The sequence below is a fragment of the Petromyzon marinus genome, chromosome 10 (assembly GCF_048934315.1).
Source record: "Petromyzon marinus isolate PM22_M1 ecotype Great Lakes invasive population chromosome 10, UKy_Petmar_22M1.pri1.0, whole genome shotgun sequence".
In the NCBI taxonomy this organism is placed as follows: Eukaryota; Metazoa; Chordata; class Hyperoartia; order Petromyzontiformes; family Petromyzontidae; genus Petromyzon; species Petromyzon marinus.
The window spans coordinates 10,843,896-10,867,142 of NC_133676.1; the positions used below are offsets into that span (position 1 = coordinate 10,843,896).

Here is a 23,247-nt window from a genome sequence, read left to right on the forward strand (position 1 = left end):
AACGGTCCCACGTAAGCTATAGTCATAAATCACGGGAGCCGCCATGGGTTTTAAAATATATATATTTAAGCTTTAACCCGTACTCCGTGGGATGGGCAGCAGGATGGCGAGATTTCAACTCCCGTGCCTGGTATACAGGCAGTCGTAAGTTTGACCCCAACCCTGACGCCTGTGTATTTGGAGTTTGCATGTTCTCCCCGTGGTCGCATGGATTTTTCTCCGGGTCCTCCGGTTTTTCCCTCCACATTTAGAATATATGGCTGCTATGAATTCCCACATGATGAACCTCTTCGTTTGTGGCCAGGCCGATTCTGAAAAAGAGCTATAGAGCTCAGGTGGGGCCTTACCCTGTAAAATACAAATTAGTAATAGAAAAAATATATGGCAGCAGCATGCTTTAACTCGGCCAATCAACAAAGCCAACAGATGGAATTCCACCACCGAAAGAGACGAGATTCCCAAACTGCTGTTTCAGCTCAACAAAGCCAACCAATTGATTTCCTCCTCAAATGATAATTGACACTTGCTCAACTCCTGTTTATGGCTCTGAGCCAGTGGTTGGAATTCCACATTCCTATGGGGCGGGGGGCGGGGGAGGTTAGATGGGTGGTGAGTGTATCAATAGAACAACCACTGGTGACTTTTTCACAAAAATGTACTTACTTTATCAACTCTAAAGGGATGATGGGTTGAGTCAATTCCCAACCAGGACTTGAATTTGCTGGGAGCTCTACCTTTTGAACCAGCTGGTCGGATTGACAGAACACCTCGCGTTATGTAATTTATAAAAAAAAACAATTCCTAAGACGTGTTGACATTCTCACCACCCGTTAGTAATTGCACAAAAAAATACTCTGCCCCACTTACGGTACTGTAATATAGGAGGAAATATTACATAACCTCGTACAATACTAAACAGCAGCCAAGCAAGGGAGGCCGAGGAATGTGGTTTAAAAAAAATAATTTAATCACTCAACAACCTAAGCATCGCTGACATCAGAGTTTGTTTGAACACAGTTATCGGAGGTTAACCGGGAGCATTAAATCGGCTTACAAGAGCCGAGTTAATGGACTATCTCTGCAATGGACGTGGTAACATAACCATGTTTATGTCATACATGAAATGGAAATACTGTAATAGATTATTGCTTCATGAATTTACGCATGTAACCTGCACGCAAGAATCAATTTCATACCTTTTTTCCTATTTGTTCACTCCCACAATTTTATTTCAAATGCACCCTCCACGTCAGGGCCGAGAGTTGAAGAGATGCCCACCCGCAACACTTTTGCAGTGCAGTGCATCCCTCCATAACACAATCTGGCAGCCAAACCGAAATGTAATATTGTAATTCTCGAAGCCAGAATTTTTCCAAATTTGGTGACATTTGACCCGGTGGGTTTTAGTTTTTTTTTCGCGGTCAGCGTTGACCACGCTGAGGCCACCGACTCAACGCAATGGAGGCCGTTTTTAGCACGGGTGGCTGAAACCTGGTATCAAACCGAGGATTTTTGACCTCTCGGTCAAATGGCCACCGACAATGGGTTTTTTTTCGTATACAGTGTTCAAATAGTTTTAACTGATTAATCGTTAAGTTCATCCATCCCGGGCGATGCAACGAGGTATCTCAATTCGAGCTCGATATTCCAGAATCTATTCTGTTTTGTTTCATTTTTACCACCTCATTTGTATTATTTCTTTTTTTCTTGCTCTTTGGTATCGTTTCATCTGCTCAATATAACCTAAATATAACATTGGCATATAATTTTATATAAATTCACGGAAACCATAAATAGGCGATGCCCATACACAGATATTCATGCGTGGAACCGGGGGACCATGTGTTTGGAGGGGTGGCGCGGTTGTTAGCACACCGCACTGTGAACCCGGCAACTTGAGTTCATTTCCCAGCCATAGGTGATAATCGATTTTGAAATTGACGAACCAACAAACCCTCATTACTTGCATAAATCGTGAGCTCCCTAACGGGTAGCAACCCTGGTGACTGGAAGCAGTGAGCCTTGGCGGGGTGGCAGAGGCATCAGCCGTTCCCCCCTTTTGTCGCTCGCACATCCGGGCCATGCTGGTGCCCACGCCGGGCTGGCGAGGGGCGGGTCAGGAAGCACTGGATTTATTTTCCACTGCGTAAGCCGAGCCGTGCCACCGACGTCACCCTCGGGGTTAGCGCGGCACAAAAGACGCGTGCGTAGGCCGCGATGCGTTCGAGAGCCGCGCGCTTACCGACGTCACGCGTGCATTTTGCAGCCCCCCCCCATCCCCCGCAGCCTCTGGCCCCCGCGTTGGAACCCCGTCAAAAATAACCGGTGGAAAACCACCCGTGCCGTGCCAGCCCCCTCCCACCCCCCCCCCCCCCCCCCGCCTCAACACGTGCTGGCACGGCTCAGATGCGCCGGTCGAAAAAGGGCGGGGGGGGGGGGGGGAGGGTACACGGGGCGAGGGCGCAAACGCGAAGGCGGAGCGGTGCGAAGGAGAACGACGACTCACGTGGCCTTGCAGCACGTGCGGCACCTCCAGCCACGCTCGGCGCGCTCGCAGCACCAGCGGCGGCTGCAGCAGCAGCGGGCGCACACGAATCGGCGGCACGCCTGGCAGCGGCGCCGCGCGTTCAGGAGGCAGCAGAAGGCGGCGCAGCAGCGCACGCAGCGCTTGCCGCTGAAGCGCTCCTGCCGGGACAGCAGCGAGCCCTTGGTCTCCTCCTCCTCCACGTCCTGCCTCAGGGTGCTGGGGGTGCGCGACCGTTCGTTGGCACACGCGCACACGAACAAACAGACAGACAAAGATGCACTGTGTAGCCTTTGGTAGACTGTTGAGGCAAGTGCTGTTAGCGAGTAGCACCTACGATAAACGGCAGGTCACACGAGGCGGTGGTTGGCCAGCACCACGCTCTGCCGCATTTGTCTCCCCAGTGACAATGTTCACACATCCTACCAGGTAGTGTCATATGAGACGGAGTCAACTTAGGGGAGGCCCAGAACCGATTCAGATATCGTCACTGGTGTTGGCCATGAGTGGGAATTGAACTCAAGAAGCTAGGTTTTTAGCCCAGCGTGCTAACCCTACACTACCGCTCCCCGCATATATACAACAAAGACTAGTCAGTTTAACACGTATGCTTTCGCGACCAGTATTATTGTTAACGTGACACATTTTTTTTACTGATTGGCCGTGTCGGGTGGTGGAGGGTTGCGACACATTTATAATAACGCGATCTAACCCAAAAAAACTTAATTATGAACAACAAAGACTGTTGGGTGCTGCTAGCGAGCACCTATGAAGGCCGCCACAGCACACAAGGGGGTGGGTTGCCAGCTCATACACACGCACGGTCATCTGCCTCTGTCTCTCCATTACCGATGTTGACACACCACGTCACCAGGTACTCATTTTGGGCCGAGTCAATCTAGGGTTGGCCAAGGTGAGTCTGGGCTCCACTTATCAAGGGCAATGCTGCACCCAGCGCCGCACGTAGGCCACTACAGCACACACACCTGCCCGTAATTAATTGTACTTAATTAATTGCTCTTGTAACCATCTTGCAAAAGATGGGATTTATTAATCTACAAGGGTAATGGAAGGATGGGGGAAATTGCAGGAGTGCCATAACTCGTAAATCCTTGAAAAAACTACATTTAACCTTCACTGCATTCAGCACATATCCATTAACAATGTTTATTTTGCAATTTGTTTCCAACTGTTATCGGTATCAGTTCATGAGACAAATAAATCCAGAATTCTGGCAGAGGTGTGCACCAACCCACATAGTTAAGATATTGGCCCGTGGAAGGTGATATCACAGAACTATTTCCGAGATCCATTCAAGTGACCTCATTTTACACTTTCCCACATACCCTGCTAAAGAGATATTCATCACATGGCAATAACAAAAAGAGCTGCAATTTGTACCAACTTAAGTAAAAAAAACTAATTTAATACAGTGGTGACTGGCCAGAGACCAACTCACACCATTGGAGAACCTGGTTTAATCCTGGATACACTGATACCTGGATTTGAACCCAAATTTCCAACATCGCTGGCTCAGTGCTCAGACCTCTATGCCACCTGGCCACCTGGCCACGTGTTAGACTCTTAACTACCCTTGTACAGGGTGATTACATTTATTTTAACATAATCACAAAGGGTAATTTAATTTATTTTAACAAATGTTAAAAATGACTTCCCTTGAAATTAATGTATTCGTGAATTCTCTTTCGGAATGAATTTTGGACTTTTTCAAAGATTACAGCTTGTATAATCTTTGAAGATTCATCAATTTTTTCATTGTCTCAACGGATTTGAGGTGACCCCACAGGAAGAAGAAAACTAGACATTAATAATGATAATGGATAAAATAGTATCTTAAAGAATAAACAATAAAAATGTTTGAATACCGGTGTTAAAATAAATTAATAAAAAGACAATGTGTCCTGACTTTTGAGCCACCCTGTATAGATTTTTGAGGCCATCGTAAAGCAACCGAATAATTTTGAAATCAATCCAACCACGTTATATATTAAAGCAGTGGAGAACTCATTATTAAGATTAATTATCTCTTCATGAAGACCTGGGATTTACACTATTTAGTGGGTGGATTTTTAACACGATGTGTTTCTGTTTGTGTAGAGACAATCGAATTGTAAAAAAGTGGGTTTGGGCAGCAAACGTCAACAGGGATAATGGCCAGTAGCCCAGAATAATTATGGAGTGGCAGCCAAGGAATGTAATGCAATTGAGAGTGCGTCCACCAAAAGAGATGGAGTGATCAAATCAGCTCGTGTGGAGGTGCTTAGGTGGATGGTTACATGTTACACGAGAGATGGCTTGGGGGGAGGCATTCATCATTATCAACAACATTAACTAGACATTAATAATGATAATAGATAAAATAGTATCTTAAAGAAGAAACAATAAAAATGTTTGAATACCGGTGTTAAAATAAATTAATAAAAAGACAATGTGTCTTTACTTTTGAGCCACCCTGTATAGATTTTTGAGGCCATCGTAAAGCAACAACATTATTTTGGTTGTTGATAATGACGATAAAGAATTGCATTTTTCATCGTCGACAGACAGCCAGTCACGACGTAACCTGGACAACTGTGAACTCACGACCTTTCCAAAACGGACACATCCCCCGGGCTCATCTCCGGCGCGCTCCGGGGAAATGAAGGGTCACGAAAGGCGCGACTCTTCCGCTAACTTTGGCCCGACGCCAGCGGTCGAGGCGACGCCGGGTTTAATCCCCCTGCTCGAGATTAAACGCCCGCCCCGCTATCGCCTCCTGCAGTCTCAGCCACCGTGCTGTCGGTGCCAATGCGAAACGGAGGACTCATCGCAAAGTCTGAATAATCGAGGCCAGGACGCGCTCGGAATGACAAATTTTGACGGCGAGTTGTGCGGCGGTAACTAACGCGTTCGTTTTCATCCGCCACCACCTGCCGTTTGCCAAACGAAATCATCCCGTGTTGTCATTACAGTAACTAATCAAGATTACTGGGGTGGGGGGACAAATTAAAATTGTACTCGCTCGTTAATTGGTCATGCAAGCATTACATAATTGATGTGGTGCTCGATTTCACCAATCGTTGAACGCAAATTGTGGTTTACTTATGCTCTGTGTTCATGTTGAGCGGTGGGGGGGGTTTTTGCGGAATATTTACGGCTGACATGTTATCTGCCTTTTTGATATTCGATTGGGATATTCACAATCACGTTGCGGTTGTTGGTTGCAATTAAATTAATTGATTATAAAAAAAATGTGTGAATTACACGTCTGTCATGCAGTGTCAATGCTACTACGGATGAAGGACCCCCGCATTCGATTCGGGAGAGATTTAATCCATTCTTCCACACTGGGCCGGAAGGACTGCAAGATTTAGAGGCAACCACACTCAACCACCTTCACCTCAAATCAGAGGTGACAGCCCAAAATCATTTTAATGGGAACTGGGAAAGCATGAGAGTTGGGGGGGGGGGGTTGAAAGGAGAGTAGATGGAGCAGCCATGGATAGCTGGGTCAAGGCTGGCAGAAACGGCCATGAAAGAACAGAGAGACGACGAGAGAGAAAGAGAGAGGCAGACAAAGAGACACTTTAACACAGGCTTTCGCGACCAACATTATTATCCACAATTCTGGCTGTCCGTCTGATGACGCTAGTTGTAATTACCGACGAAACGTCGTACTCGAATTGTAAATGTTGTGGGTCTTCTCTCCAACACACCGATGTGCTGAACGGGTAACGAATTGGCACGTTTTGTTTACGTGACAAACCTTACTAATTGCCTGTGTCGGGCGGTGGCGGGTTTAACGACGCATTATTATTTACGCGATCTAACCCAAAAACCTAATTTATAGACAGAGACACGATAACATACGCATGCGAATGTTATTAATTTATTCATTCAGTTTACGGGTGGCAGTACCCAACTAAACACACCTTTTGGGGGCGCCACCCACCCCAGGTTTTCTCGCCTCCACCACCCACACCTGGAATGGAGACCACCTACAGATTGCAAAATCTGGCGTGCTGGCATCCGCACTGCCACCGCCACCACCACCACCCAACCACCACAGCTCACAAATAACGACCGTGGGCCCAACCGTGAGTGCACAGGCGCAGAATGAACAGATAAGTAAAGAACGCGAACTCCAGCGTGCGTGCGTGCGGACCCACGTTGCGGCGCGTGGCACGCGGGTTGGCGGGCGAGCGGGCGGGCACAGCATCGGCCTGGCGAGCCTAGCCCGTGAATCGAGGGGCATTGGCGCAAAGCAGCGGCGGCAACATTGTACCCCCGCTGCCTCCCCCCCCCATGAGAGTTCAGCATCGATTCTTTCTGCGGTAACAGCAGACGTGGGCTGGGCGTGCTTCGGCTGCACAAGGAGATTTACGCGCTCGCTCCCACACACGTAGAGAGAGACGTAGAGATGTTGCCTCTAACAGGCGTCTGCCGCTGCTGGGGCATAATTATGTTGTCAGCGAGCACCTAATAAAGCAGCCACGGCGCAACTGAGGGCGGTGTGGTCAGGACACTCTAATCCGGTTCTGCCTTCGTCTCTCCTGCGCCCATGTCTTACCCCACCCCAGACGATACTCATTTAAGGCTGCGCAAAAAACTACAGGAGGGTCAGAGAACCGGACATCGCTTGGCACCAATGTCAGCCAAGCCGTGGCAGGAAATCAAACTTGCCTGGCTGCGTTTCATGGCACGGTAAACACCCAAACAAACTACGCCACCACTCCATTGCGCCCTCTCCCTCCCTCCCACGAACGCACACACAAAGATCCCCCGTATAGCCTTAACAGACTGTCGGGGCAAGTGCTGTTAGCAAGCACCTATGAAGGCCGGCACGGCACACGAGGGGGTGGGGGGCCAAAACCTAGCGGCAATGTTTACACATCACACCAGGTACTCATTTGAGGCTGAGTCGACCTAGGGGAGGCCCAGGACCGGTTCAGATAATCGTCACTGGTGTTCTCCGTGAGCGGGAATCGAACCCGGGTCGCCAGGTTCGTAGCGCAGCGCGTTAACCGCTACACTACCGCTCCCCACACACACACAGACATGCGCGCACACACACGCACGCGTACCGATACACGCGCACGCAACAAGCTCTTTTCCAAAAGGCCCCTTCGCCTCAGAGCATCATTCCTCACGCCCGTGCTCTGCCCTTGACTTCTCCCCCGTTGCTAGGAAACTCCTCAATTCTAGAGACATCACAGCGCCGGCACAATATAAAAAAAAAATCCCGACGTTTCCCCTCTTCCTGTCCCCACAGCTCACCACGGCCACCGCCTCCATCACCCCCCCCCCTCCCCGACAAGAGGCACGCTCTGATGAGACGGCCTCTCTGCGAGCTCGGCGTCGCGGAGTCTCTGCAGCGGTGCTCCAGAAAGTGACCGCCAGGGAGTTTAAAATCACGACAGATCGCCCACCCCCAGACAGATCGCCCACATCGCCCCCACCAAACAACAAAAATAAACCCTGATGCGCTATGAACCCCCCCCCCCCAATAAAGCATTTTCGCGACAGCAACCGCGGCGGCCGATTGATTAAACGCTCGGGAGAGCAGAGGCGAGGGCCGAAGCCTCAAACAAACCGCACCCGGGCGCAACGCAGAGAGGCACGGCCACTCAAACGATCGATTGGCCAATCGTTCAATTTCCTTTATTTGACCGAACGAGAGAGCACGCCGAGGAGCGATCTATCCGGCGACCTGGGTTTACCCGCGCAGGCGAAAGCGAAGGCTTAGAAAATGCTCAATAACGGATCGCCCAAACAGCGCCGACAGAAACCTCCCGAGTCCTCGAGATGCAAGTTGGTGGTTGCTGAGTAAATTAAAAACAAATCCAAGCACTATTCAATAAAACAGGCGCATGTTTGATCTGCCACGTGTAATTAAAATAACATTTGGATCCATCAGCCTAGCAGTCCCTCTGAACTCGTGTTTCTCAGCAGCATTTGTATACGCAAGCAAACTTCGGATTGGTTGCAACCAGTGCCGGATTAAGATAAGTGCGGGGCCTGTAGCATATGTTAAAAAGGGATCTTAAATTATAAAAAAGTTAATATTAAAAAAAAATTGTACTTGCATAGTAAAGTAATTATATTTTTTCATTTGCTATACAGCCAGATAATACAACATCGCTAACCCTAAAACACACAGTCGTTCATAAAAGTTGAAGGCAGTATAGTATATGCTTGGTTCTTTCGGTAAAGTCACGTAGTAGAAGGGAAACAATAAAATAATAAAAATATAAAACAATACAATTCTCACGAGGTTTCGACTGCAACACAAGCAATCATCATCAGGTGTGAAAACCACAGCAAGAAAATTTGAAAAAAGTGGCGGTTATTTTAACGTTAGCACCACGGAGAGCGATTTGACAGTTTGTTCAGATGGACGAGTCCATCTATGTTCGGAAAAGAGGAGGCGGGAGACGGTATAGTACTATAGAAATAAGAGCAAGTGCAGAATCACTGAACCGGAATCGATAGCTTGAAATCATCTAGCGCGGGGCCCTTGAAAGTGCGGGGCCCGGAGTATGTGTAGCTACTTTTGCCACGAGGATAATCCGGCAACGTTTGCGACCTTTAGGTGATCGTCATCAGCAGAGTCGCGGGGCTTGTGTAGACGCACGGCTGCTGGGTTGCAGCGATGTCATGGCCAAGAGCGCTCCACAAACACTGGTTCAGTGGCGTGCACCAACGTGGTATAAATATATATACGGTACCGTAATAACGTTTAAGAGATATTCATTTGGCTCGTTGCATCGCAGGAACATGAGAGATGACGACGGCTTAGAGACGGCGGCTCATGGCTGATGATGACCATGACGATTAATTTCCATTTTATGTTTTTACCGTATTCTCCGGATTCGTAGGACGCACCTTTTCCCTCGGTATTTTAGAGCAAGCGTCGGGGAATGCGTCCTATAATTCGGTAGTCGTGCTTGCGTGCGTACGTGCGTGTGCACGTTGGTGCAGAATCGTGTAACTTTATTGACAACTGGGCATCAGTGTGGGAGCGCGTCCGACTTGTTTGATGCGTCTCATAATCCCGTGAATACAGTGGTTATGGGCACCTTTCCCAAAGTTTAAATGTTGCCTACGAGCATCGAGCAGTGCTTCGTCGTAATAAAATAAATAGTTCAGTGCCACGCTTTATTAATGACCCCCCTGAAAGTGCCTTTGCGTGTTTTTGCACTTCCTTCAGAGAAATGCTGCGAACTCAGGGAAAGAGTGCCAAAGGCATGACCACGGGCTGAGTGAAGAGGGTACCACACATACTCTTTGGTTCTATTCGGTAAAGTCACGTAGGTAAAAATAAAATAACAAAAAATCACGACGTTTCGGCCACAACACAAGTGGCCTTCATCAGGTGAAGGGACTGGACTGTCCAGAGGACAGCGTTGGAGTGAAGACAGCCAAGCCCAGGTCGCGTCCTTTAAGCTTGTTGTCACGGCATCTTTTGAGGAAGGTCAGCGTCTCGATGAGCTTTGACCTCTTGTCCCGTTGTCTGTTGAAAGCTCTAACAGATAGGTGAAAACCCTCCCCGTAGAGGTTATCAATTCTAAATTTTTAGCTTTCGTGACTGCAAGGATCCATACTCTTTGGTTCTATTCGGTAAAGTCACGTAGGTAAAAATGTGACTTTACCGAATAGAACCAAAGAGTATGGATCCTTGCAGTCACGAAAGCTTCAAATCTAGAAGAGGGTACCACACCTCCTGTGGGAATCACAACAAGGGAGCTGGGTGGCAGTTGGCAATCAGATCAATGGGCCGGAGGCACTGTCCTTTTATTACTGTAAATGTGCATGTTGTTTTCTGTGTGCATTCAAATGTGTGTATATATACGTAGACGTCTCAAGACTGTTTTCCCCTTCTACATTGCGTTGTATGGCCACTTCCATGGCATTGGGCGAATTCAGGGTAAAATAGACGCATCGAACTTATTAAACGCAAACATGAGCCCCATGGGGTTGAGTGGTGGGACAGCGGTTAGTGCACTTGGACTATTAACCAGTGCATTTCATCTGGATCCACGGACATGGTCAACATCGGTGGCGAGTGCCATCTATATCGGTCCTGGCCTTCTGCCTTAACAAATCCGCACTTACCAGGACAGTGAAGTATGGTCAAACGACCCCCGCCCGTGGCCAACACGATGCTAGGTCGCCTTCCTCCAGCACTCGATGGACAAAGGGTTGTAGATCACCACGATGAGCATGGCCACTCCGCCCTACGCGAGACTCCCTAACCCCGTGGGTCTGCTCCTATCGTTACAAATACACTCGCATCTTTCCGCTGGAAAAACGATTGACGTCTGTGCAGCAGCAGGGCATGCGTGGGATTTTGCTATCGGCAGCGACTGATCGATGAGACGAATCGTGGGGGGTGGGGGGGGGGGGGAGGGTTCTTCCCTCCGGTCATTTGTGGCCAACGCCACCATGCTCCCAAGCCTCCAGTGTCTACCGGCAGCATAGCAGTGCTCTCGCCTCGTGCCCGGGATGAAGAACACGTGATCGCTGCAGCACTGCAAGTCCTAGATAATAAGATACGGCGGGTAAAGCATCACGGTATTCGTGCGACGCGCGGAGAACACGACGTCGTGCTACGAACCACCGAGTTGCGTCAATTACGGTGTTAAAAAGTCAGTGATTTATTTGAGTTTTGCTCAAATGAGCATCGAGGCAGTGCTCATCTCCTGTGCACAGTCCTACACAGTGGTACACATTTTATCAACCCCAGGAGGGATGATGGGCTGAGTCAGCACCGAATGGAATATGGTGGCTGTAGTAATAATAATTTACAGACCTTTGTTAATCCGCTGCTGCTTTCATTCTGATGGCCTTAATCTAAGTTGTCTTGTGGTTGTTGTTGTTGTTGTTTGACTTGCATCCCACTGGGATTTTTTGCACACAGCGTTGGTGTACGGTGCTTTTTCTGCAATATTTTGCTGTCTTTTCTTGGATTATCTGTTTGCACAAAGTCACATAGTCACTTTAAGATGTTTTTCTTGTTCATGTTTTTTTGTTTGTTGCGGTTGCACCCGATTCAAGAGCCGGATGGCTCACAGGGCTATACCAAATAAATGAAACTGAAACTGAAAACTGAAACATTCGTTATCAGTCATGGGGACTGTTTGGATCATACTTCGCCACACAGGTTAGTGTGGATTGATGAAAGTGGCGGGACTGGTGAATAAATTACTCGTGACTAATATTAGCCGTGGTCATAGCAATGCACCACCCTTCTACGTCAAGGAATTCTGTTATAACCGTACTGCATGTGCTTCATTTGTCATGCACTGTGTAACAAGACGTGCTTTATATGTATAAGCTGACATAAACATACACTCGTACATTATCCATGCTAAAAAATGCAAATCCAAAACAAGAATTACTGCTGGGAAAATTATCATGTTTCGCCGTCACAAGGGCCTAAACGAGCCAGATGTATTTCTCGCAGTGTAGCACGTGAGCAGCTAAATTGCCGTAGTGGCTAAGAGCTATTTGCATTTTAAGCGGCTGCGTTGGCACACAAATCTGAGAAGATGTCAGCGTGTCTGGAGCCAGTGAAATATGAAAATCTCTACGGACTCTCTCTCTCTAACCGCAAGCACACCCAGCGACGCACAACCTCGTGCGCGGGGGCAGTTTCCCTGTTACAGCGGCATCACAAGGAAAACCATTTTAATATCGCTCGCGTTGGAGATAAAGGGGTGGTGGGAAGAGTAGCAGAGGGGGGGGGGGGGGTGGCACCCAGACATCGCCCGTGGCGAAAAACAGAAAGAAAAAGCCGAATGGCATCGAAACAAATTTCAGCGAGGATCGTATACCATATTACGTTTTGTTTATGTAGCGCACGACGGTCGAGGTGTTCCAACAGATGGCTCGTGACACTCACGCACGCGCGCGCACAGTCAGCAAGCCACCTTGATTTATCTGCCCAGGTGTGAGGCCGCCGCGGGGGGGGGAGGGGGGGGTGACGCGATGTGCGGCGGGGAGGGGCGGGCCGGTGTGGCAGCAGCTGAGGATTATTATGATTTAGAATAAAAAAAGACAGCCGCCACCGCTGTGCCACGGGGGGAGAGAAAGAGGAAAAAGAACGAAAAACAAAACACCCCACGAGGTGCGTACCATTAGCCGGCTGCGTACGTTGGGGGGGGGAGGGGGGGGGGAGCCTCGCGAGCGAACGAATGAATTGCCGTGAATTTGCGCAAGGAGCGTTATTAACGGTGAACTTGTATAATTCATGAGACTTAAGAATCGTGCCCTGCTGTTGTTGGTCAAATCGCACGCGGGAGGTGTCTGCAAGTCGCGGATGAGAGGACGGAACCGGTGTCGTGCCGTCACGGTCGCACGCATGCGATGCGCTCTTCGGACCGTTCGTCGGGATCCTAAAAGCGGGCAGGTTTTATATTTCATCGAAACCGGACCAGATCACTGTGCCGCAGACGCGCGGGCATTAAGTGGCATTTAACAACAGCTAACGGTACATTCCAGGAAAAGTATAAAAGCGTTATCATGAGTTGTACCTGCGGTGACTGCTATGTCGGGGAGACGAAACAACATATTTCTGACCGAATTCGCGAGCACAAACCAGATTTGAAACACGGCAGAACGAATTCTTCTGCCGTAACTGATCACTGTTACAACGCTGTGGGTTATCATCATATTGTTTTATCCGATACCAAGGTACTCTGCAAGCCGTCTGGATACCACCAACGATTTGTCCATGAAGCCATACAGATATACAAACATAGACATAACTTCAATCGAGAAGATGGATTCAAATTGAGCAATCATTGGAAAGATGTGATTAACCATGTTAAACCTCAACCGCTACTCTCCCCCGCTCCGCGTCCCCCCCACCCCCATCCGTGGCTCCGATGTTTTCTAGGACGAGCTTCACCTTTCTGGCTCCTCCCACACCCACCCCATGCTGCGCCCATCCTCCCTGGCTCCTCCCCCTCCTCTTACCCTATATAACAGTCTATCATCACAAATAGCTCTCTCTACAGTTATTTTGCTGTGCCTTTTTTACACCTTATGAAGGAAGCTTGTGTTGCCTCCGAAACGTCGTGATTTAATTTAGTTGTTTTCATTTATTTTTATTTTATTTTTTACCTATGTGACTTTACCGAAAAAAAACAAAGAGTATGAATCCTTGCAGTCACGAAAGCTTCAAATCTAGAATGTTATTATGCTGTTTATGCATAATAACACCTTTGACACTGCTGTGCATTCAATCATAAAGGAAACCAATAAACACGCTTTTCAGAAACGGCGCTTAATAGCGGCTCTGAGTAGAAAGCTAATGTAGCGGATTAATACTCTGGTTCTTAAAACTCCACTGCCCGTGCCTCCCCCACTGTCCACGTTTCCATGTTTACCGCTAACGATGCGTCGTGCACGCCTGTTGCCCGATACACAGGGGGAATCTGGGCCGTGAGGATAGTGTGGAGGGCCTGGAGAAGGAATTGAGACGCTGGTCTGCGTTTGTTCTGCGGAGATTGTTGTCGCGGGTGGGTTGGTTTCCTCCCAGAGCAAGCGAAACGACAATTTTCTGGCCTATGCCAGGGAGCTTTGTCAATTAGAGTCAAGAACCACTAGCATCAGCAGCACCATCAACAGCATCAGCAGCAGCCGGCAACGGTGGATAACTGACGGAGAAGGCGAGCCCCTCAATTCAGTTCCTGCAGAAGCCCCCTGCACATGCAGCACAACGTCGGACATCGTGCTGAGCAACACGCAGTACAACCGAAAAACACACGGGAGATCTGCACTTCAGTTGCCCACGAATCGTATTCTATCAACACTGTGGGCCTCTCGTATGTGGTGTAGTAATTCGGCACGTAAGGATTCACCCTCACAGAGATTTCATGAGTTGCCTTGTCTCACGGTTGCAATTTAATTCAAGAAATTCTTAATTTTGCGTCTCGTTTTTGTTTACCATCTCATTTGTACAATTTAGAATGTTTTTCTAAATGCATGCGGTCCCCTGTCCAATTTCTTCCATCCACTTCTTAGCCTGGGCGCCTTGAACCCCACACCAGCCCATCCATGGGCCCCAGGCGCATTGCAGCCTCACCGCCCCGCACACTCAAACAGCTCCGCCGTGGGCTCCCAGCCACGGACGCTCGTACACAGGAGATCTCCGCGCTTCGGGTAGCGCGATTGCCGCACTCACCGGATTCTGCGCGTCTCCCGGCGGCGCAGGCTCGCGTCTCGCTCCACCACGCGCAGCACGTGCAGCACCTCTTCCTCGGTCATCGTCGGCGGCAGCTCCAGCACCGTGGTGCCGTCCCCTTCCCTCTGCCCCCCCTTTTCCACCGCCCCCGCATCCTCTTCCTCCTCTCGCCGCGGCAGCCCCTGCCCCGCAACCGGCTTGGCGCTCCGCCTGCCTCTCATTGCGCCAGCTGCTTGTCGCGTCGAATAATTCCGCCTCTCGCTAAATTCACGAGACGCCTCCGCCTTAAAATTCACAGGACGCCTTCTTGAAATTCAACAGACGCCTTGTAAAAATTCACGGAATGCCTTCTCAGGATTCACTTGATACCATCGCAAAAAACCGTGGCCATGATAATTTTACGTGTAATAGGAAGAATGTTTACCTGTTGCCCATTCCTCAAATACTGCAGACTCTCCTGTCTGTAATCGGGTTCCTGCAATTGCTTCCTTCCCAACAGGATATTGTTTTGCCTTTCAACTCGAGCTCTTTGAGTGCCCTCTCTTCTTGCAATGCTCCTCTCGACATATAGACCCAGGCGATTGATAAAATGTTGCTTCAAAGCCCTTGAATTGCTTCTTCAAAGCTCTCCGTTCTACCGTTCACTTCATTGGGCTGGACTGAGCCAATCTCTCTCACTCTGTCACCTGCTCTTTATCCGACAAAATGATTGCCGGCAAATGACCCTTCTCCCTTCAGCTGCTGTCTGCTTACATCCTTAGCTAACTCGGCAATCCCTGCACGCATGGAATTAATTCCATGAACCTCAGTGCTATTTCAGTGTCCTTGAGTTTTAATCACCCACTGCTTTCAGAGTTGCTATTTAGAAATGGCACTATTCTGAAAAAACCCAGGCTCCCATCTTCTTTGTGACCTCCGTACCTTGTATACCCCAACACGCGCTTACTGCCTCGTCCAGAGATTTATGGATGAGGTTCCTGAAATTGAGAATAGGGCACAAATAATAAATTAAGCTCATAGAAAACAATAATAATACGAATAATGTATTCCCTTTATTTACCCATGAAAGCCTCACTGTGAGTCGAGGATCTATTTCAAGACGGCCGGCCCTGCACTGGGAAGTTTGGCCGATTCCATTCGTGTTTGTTTAGCTTTGCATAGGAGGAAACTGGAGATCCCAGAGAATTCCCATCACTCGTGCGAAGAGGGATAAGCAGACTGGTTCGTGACTATCGTTACATGATGCGTGGCATTTAACCAATTCGCTGTAATTATTTTTTACTGAGAACAGGGCATAAATGATTCATGTAGCTCGCAGCAAATAACAATCATTATAAATATATTTTATTTAACGAGGAAAACCTGACTAGAAATTAATTTTCGTTAATCGTTGGACATGTCCAGTAGTTCCACATCTGTCCAGTCAACATCCTTCACGTGGGAGGAACGGTAGCAGTACCGCTGGAAATGCTCACAACGCCTACAAAGTATTTCGCTCAATGGCTTTGCCACCTTGAGAAATGCTTTGCCACCTTCAAAGCCCCCTTTCAACAACCATCGTTACGTAACAGATAATGCCATTTAAAGCGCGCGCGCGAATTCTTGACTTGGTCCCCAATTGCAGAAGCGGGGTGTCTGACACGTGCAACGCACCATGCACTAAATTAGGCTGAGGAATTAATCTCAGGTGGAACATTTCACGCGAAGCGACAGGGGGATCTGGTTTTTAATTGTACATTGTTCAAACTTTGCGTCTCGCTCAAGCTATGGTCACCATTTCTCATAATCAAACGTGAGGTAGGGTGTTAATTGGTGGCGGCTGATGTTTCCACTGCGTATTATGTTTGTGTGTGTGAACTTTGCGGTATTGGAATCGCGTCAAATAATGACACTTCAGTTTTCACTGCAGTATCAAGCAACCATTTACGCATTCCAACACACACAAGCCAACATACAACAAATACCCCCCCGTGTAGCCTTAACAGATTGTTGAGGCAAGTGCTGTTAGCGAGCACCTATGAAGGCCGTCACCGCACACGAGGGGGTGGGTGGCCAGCACCACGTAACATACAACACACCCAAGCGTACATACATATCACATACACATAGCAACACACTCCAACAACACACACAGACACAGATCCCCCGCATAGCCTTAACAGACTGTTGGGGAAAGTGCTGTTAGCGGTTCGGCGCACGAGGGGGCTGGAGGTGATCAGCACCACGCCCGGCCGCCTTTGTCTCCCCAGCGCTGATATTTACAAACCGCAGCAGGCATTCATTTAAGGACGAGTTGACCTAGGGGAGGGTCTAGAACCGGTACAGATATTCGTCACTGTCACTGATCATAAGCGGTAATCCAACTCGGGTCGCTGGCTTCGTAGCGCAGTGCGCTAAACGCCACGCTACCGCTCCCCCAACATACCAACGGCACACGCCAGAACACTCGCACCAACGCACGTGCGCCCTGCCCTGCACGCTCGCCAACAAAGACAAAGCTCCTCCGTACAAACTGCACGCACGCCGTCGGGGCAAGCATTGTTGGCGGGCAACCTCGTGAAGGCCGGGTACGCGGTGCACGAGAGAATGGGGTGTTGCCAGCACCCACGCCCGACCGCCACGGACACACGGCCAGCCCTTGCAGCGCCAAATGCCTCCAATCATTCCACCCGTCCGTCCCGAACGTAGCAAAATTCCCCTTCTCTCGGTCCTCACCGCACAAAGCATCGTCCTCTTCTCCCGGCTGCCAACACACGAGGTCTGTCTTCATCGTCAACTGGAGACAGCCACCCCCCTCTCTCTCGTCCCTGGGCGATGGCTAGAGGAATTGTGTTGTGATCTATATCCAGGACTCGTCCAATGAGCGAGCCGACGCGCCTTGGGAGAAATCTGTGGTTTTGTCGTTGCTTTGTGGGGGGGTGCCTTGCGTCCGGAGGCACCCGCCTCTCACTCCTCCCTCCCCCATCTCATCCCTCCATCCTCCCCCTATTCCTCCTCCACATCCTCCACCCTCCCTTTTCACTTACTCCGCGACGCAGCGCCGTCACGTGACGCGTGATGGGATTCCAACACCCGTGATGAGCCTCCGTGTGCTTCGCGCGTGGCGTAGCCATCGAGGGTGCAGGCGGTGCGACTGCGCCGGAGAACGCGCGCGTTGGGAGTGGTGCTCAGGCGCCAGGCGACAAAGAGATGGGGGAGGGGGGGTTGTTTATTCTTGGCACCAGCGCCCGTACCAACCACGCTGGGCCCTTGAACGTTGCGACCATTATTAGTTTGTCGCTGTTATTGTTGAATTAATGAACACATATAGAGATCCCCCGGATTGCCTTAACGGACTGTTGGGGCAAGTGCTGTTAGCGAGCACCTATGAAGGCTGGCACGGCACACGAGGGGGTGGGTGGCCATCGCCTAGCCTGGCCGCCTTTGTCCCCTAGTCGTGATGTTTGCACACCGCGCCAGGTACTCATTTGAGGCTGAGTCGGCCTAGGGGAGGCCCAGGACCCGTTCAGAATAATCGTCACTTGTGTTGCCCGTGAGTAGGAATCGAACTCGGGGCGTCAGGTTCGTAGCATAGCGCTAACCACTACACTACCGCTCCCCACCTATGCACCATACTTCACCACATTGGGTAAGTGCGAGTGGTGAAGGAGCGTGCGCCAGGTTCAGGTACATCAGTCGCCACGTTGATTCGACTTACTCCGTGGCCGGGAACCGGACTAACGTTGATTTGGTTCACAGCGCAATGCGCTAACCACCGCACCGCCGTGCCGCTCTTAATTGAATGGGCGTTTATACATCGTTGCCAATTATCACGAGTCGGCATTCACTCAAGGGGCAGAACAACGGTGCAGTGGCGTTGTGAGAACTTGACTCGCCTTAATAGGCGCAAAACACTGTGCAACCAATCAGTAGCAATAACCATAAACCCTAAGGCCAACCCGATCCTCCTTACATGCCCGAACCATTTTCCGAACACTCACAATATTGACATCCTCAAAATGTTTTCTTCCCAAACGCAATTCATACTCCGCGTACTAGTCCTATCCATAACCCTGTTTCTGACCCCGAACCAAAATGTCTAACCCTATTCTTTGGTTCTTTGGGTGAAGTCACGTAGATGGAAAAAATAAAAGTAAATAAAATAAAATAAACTACGAGGTTTTTATCACAACACAAGCGATCCCCTCCCCCTTTTTCCTCCTGATGACGATCGCTTGTGTTGTGATCGAAACGCCGTAGTTTTTACTTGATTTACTTTTATTTTTTCTATCTATGTGACTTTACCGAAAGAACCAAAGAATGAGTTCCTGCAGTCACAACAGTCTTAAGTCAAAATCTCTAACCCTATTCATCACATGAACCAGCTCACTAAACCGCAGCCCTAATTCTATTCCTATTCCTAACCTGCACCCTATACCCAGCTCGAACTCAATTCAAATGCTTGACCCCATCTCTATCCCTGACCCCTGGGCCTCTTCCTATATTTCATACCTAACGGTTTCCCTAACCCCAACCCTATGTAACCCTTTTTCCTAAAGATGCATGGCTATACTATGAGACCTCCTTTGCCAGTAGCAAGATATAGTAATAGGTTTTTACCCTTTTATCTGGCACAAAAACTGACACCTTTATACAAGGGATCATGTTTGCAATAACCACAACACAAGCAGTCAAAATGCAAACAAAAAAGACAACTCTGATAATAATATGCACTGTCCTTGAAATTGATTGGTCCACACCCGAGACAGCTTTTGTTAGAGCCTAGTCTCCACTGGTGTTGGACCAGAAGACGCCAAAAGGCGTCTTCTGGTCCAACACCAGTGGAGACGATCTATTTCAAGGACAGTGCATTATCAGATTTGTCTCTTTTTGTTTGCATTTTGACTGCATGTGTTGTGGTTATTGCAAACATGATCCCTTGTATAAAGGTGTCAGTTTTTGTGCCAGATAAAAGGGTAAAAACCTATTACTATGCATGGCTATGTCACAGCCCATTGCCTCTTCCGAAAACAACACTAAAACTAACGCACCGTCTGCTTCACATTGGACCTTAAAAATCCCGTGACATAATTCGCAAGAGAAGGCCAACTTACTGAATAGCAATCGATTATACAGAGCAACCTTCGCTCCCTACTGCGACGACTTGGCAGGACCCTCCTGCTAAAGAGTCGTGAGACTCGGTGAGGCTTCAGTGGCTATACAAGTGAAATAATAGATACTAATGTGACGGATTCCATCCAATCCCAGACAGTTACAAAAAAAAACCTCAACACATGTGCCAAGAATATTTCCTTCAAATATATATACAGCACAGTATACATATATCATGCAACGTTTCTGGTAAAAGCCCTTCTTCAGAGCACGTGCTATTAAGTAGGGCCATTGGCCAAAACGTCGCTTATCTATGTATATATGTGTTATCTTAATGCAGTGCTATTGGCGATTGTGTTGAGTTCTTTTTCTTAATTGAGCTTGTGCAGCACTGCCAACGCAGCAGCAGCAGTAGCGACGCCAAACAAAGGTGATAACGAGGGCCCTATCGTCAACAACGCGTAAATCACAGCGCGCACGATGCAAGTACGCTGCAGAGCAATCATCACACCACGCTAAGTCGCTCAGCCTAGGCCAGGGGATCGGCAACCTGGGGCTCTTTAAGGACTGCTACGTGACGTTTATTTATTAACGGCCACCGTCTCGCATGCACATGCATTGGCGGCTCTTGACATATTGATGGCGGGGGGGGGGGGGTTTCTCCCCCGAATTTGAAAAAAATGACTCTTCTTGTTATTTTGGTTTCCGACCTCTGACCTAGACGAACACATTTAACTCGAATCCGCACAGCTACTTCCAATGCTTCCTGGGAACCCAGTGCCTCTGTCCATTTCATCATGTGCAGCAGGAGCAGCCATGATCAATTCTCTGCCGGATGAAGGCCTTTCCAAACTGTCGACATCACTCATGCGAGTGCGATGTAATAATTCACACAGCTCTGCCCCACAAGCGGATTCCATCGCTCCATCTCCTTGGAGGACGTTTTCTCAAACGCGTCCCATTCCATGGCTGCCACTGACGTCATTATCATTGTTAGCGACCATCGGATCTGATCCCGTCTAGCTATGGCGTGTCCTTCCCGAGCCCTCCATGCTTTTATTAACAGACTGAATGTTGATATTGTTAATAAAGTAAAAGAAGGGAGAACCAAACATATGATGCACTCACCTGCTTTAGAAATGCGTGCAAATTAAGATTATAAACAGTTTCTGGATTTGCGTGTCCTTAGTTACGTTTCAAATGAATTAATTTAGGCAACAGGGTTGAGAATAAATGAGAACATTGTATTAATTCGTTTAAAGCGGATTCATTACGGCCCACATAATTGGAAAGTAAGTGATTTACAAGGTATAATTAGGGTACCGCTGCTTAGGACCCCCTGATAAATACTATTAAGGCCGGTCCACAACATTACTTTAATATGGCTAGGAAACTGCTTATTATTATCAAACAAAAAAAAACTCAAAGTGCTTTCTCGCTCAAACAAACATGTGGAGGCACTCGCCTTCTGTTTATAGCTTGGAGGGCCAGTGGTGGAAATTCCATATTTCTATAACGGGGCCCAGTGAGACCATACAGTAAACATTTGCTCGTTGTAATCTGGTGTCTTCTACATTTGGGTATGAAGTTGTAGGTATATTTAATACGAACAATGCCTATAATGTGTAGGGAAACCTTAGCGAGTCTCAAAAATATTTTCAGGAGGGCCCTGCAACGTGCTGTTTGGTCAATGTCGTTAACGAGTGGGTTTGTGGAGCAACAAAAACACAGTACCACCCAGAGACAAAACCATGCCACCAAATCATTGGGTTTTTTTGTTTGCCATACCTCCGAAAGGACGACCGCCGCGATTATTTCGGCTAATTTCCAGACGCCATACGGATCGTGGCGTCGTGAGACCGCGAGGAGATGCCCTTACGACCTGGGCAGCTCCTTCATCCGGCAGTGGATGAAACACGGCTGTTGATGACGACGACGATGATATCCTTTGCGCTGGCATTATAATCACTCCTCCGTGCTGCTCTTACAGTGACTTCATTTAACGAGTTGGTCGGCGTGACTTTGAGCGATCTACGCGTGTGTACATGACGCACGCGCATCGCCGCAGGGAAGGCACCTGAAAGTCAATGATGATTGCTCACTGACGCAGCGTTGCCCCATCGAGTCAACGAGCCTTCGCGAATGTATTCCGGGGCAAGCGTGAACTGGAATATAAATGATCGCATCGCCGAGTCAGAACGGCAACCCGCACTCCGTTCAGCCGATATTAAGGAGCAGTTTACCGTATTCTCCCTATTGTGAGAGACTTTATTCGCCGTCTATTTAAAAGCGAAAAATACGTTGGGGGATGCGTCTTCGAAGCCCAAGAGGTGTGTGCTGCGCGTGCAAACAGGTATTAATGATTTTATGGACACCGGGCACACATTGTGGGTGCGTCTTACTTTCCAACGCGTCTTATAATCCGGAGAATTCGGTCAAATCTAGCGCAGGGTTTCGGCAACCTTTTTAAAAAAGAGTATAAAATGTTTTGTCTTTGACCAAAATAGTTTAAGAGCCGCATCACACGCGGAGCTACTTGTATAATACGCAAACACAGCAGTGGGTATACAGCAGATGACAAACACATTCTGACTTAAATAAACAAAATAGGTGATAAAATAAACTGCGTCTATTTAGTTGTACCGTTGTATATTTTGTCGTTACCAAGACATTCCACAGAGACCCATTCCCTATTGCATGTAATAAATTGCCGTATTTTCTTTGCGTCAAATTATGTTGACGATGTAAGGTTGTTGTTGTTATTGTTGTTATTTTACAAACCGGTTGCCCGCAAGTGGGAAGACACAAATCCGCGTGCGGTTCCAGATCCGCGGGTTGCCTGCCCCTAATTCTAGGCGGCTCCTGTCCTGTGCTGCGTTGACCTCTGGATGAGGCTTGGCAGCGTCGTAGGGATGGGGTCCACGGAACTGTTACATTCACGATTACTTCTCACAACGCACCCATGTATTTTTTTTTACCAATAACAAAAAACTCAACACATTCCTCAATAACGCTGCCTTTAAAGGAAAAAAAATCTATACAGAACAGGCGACGTTTCGGGAATAGGTCCTTCTTTATCGTGTTGTGTCGTTCGTGCTTGTGCACCCACGGCCACCACAGCATCACCGAATCGTACCGCGAGCGGGGCCGGTGAGGTTGGGAGCATCTGTCCTTGGAGGTGTCATGATTAAGCCACCCCTGTCACAATCTAGGGCAGTGGTATTATGTACAGGCCTCTCTCTATTGGTCGGAAGGGTCACATGATCCCATCAAGTACACCGTGTACGAAAATGCAACTACCGATTCGTACACACGTGATTCGATTAATGTAATATCGTATGCTTTAGGCACGTGTATCAATGGGTCATGACGCCCCGAGTCATCTTGGTTTGTTGGTGATGCATAACTATGTGTCTATATGTATATAAACTTACGTACTGGC

General features: G+C 48.5%; 1 protein-coding gene across 5 annotated transcripts in view; it reads right to left on the bottom strand.

Moving 5' to 3' along the window:
- LOC116940922 (uncharacterized) overlaps window positions 1–22,151 on the bottom strand; it is a 67,050-nt gene extending 44,899 nt beyond the window's left edge. For 4 of the 5 annotated variants that reach the window (XR_004402619.2, XR_004402618.2, XM_032951307.2 and 1 more), the window contains exons 1-3: window positions 17,430–17,689; window positions 14,715–15,691; window positions 2,507–2,743 (exon numbers count right to left, since the gene is read on the bottom strand). Coding sequence is in view for 3 of the 5 variants with exons in the window: in XM_032951307.2 (XP_032807198.2) it covers window positions 2,507–2,743; window positions 14,715–14,935 (458 nt within the window). In the remaining 2 variants the exon portion in view is untranslated. Of the gene's footprint in view, window positions 1–2,506; window positions 2,744–14,714; window positions 15,692–17,429; window positions 17,690–21,593 lie in introns of those variants that run through there. The other variant, XM_032951306.2, reaches the window with a different exon arrangement.
- Window positions 22,152–23,247: the final 1,096 nt, after the last annotated feature.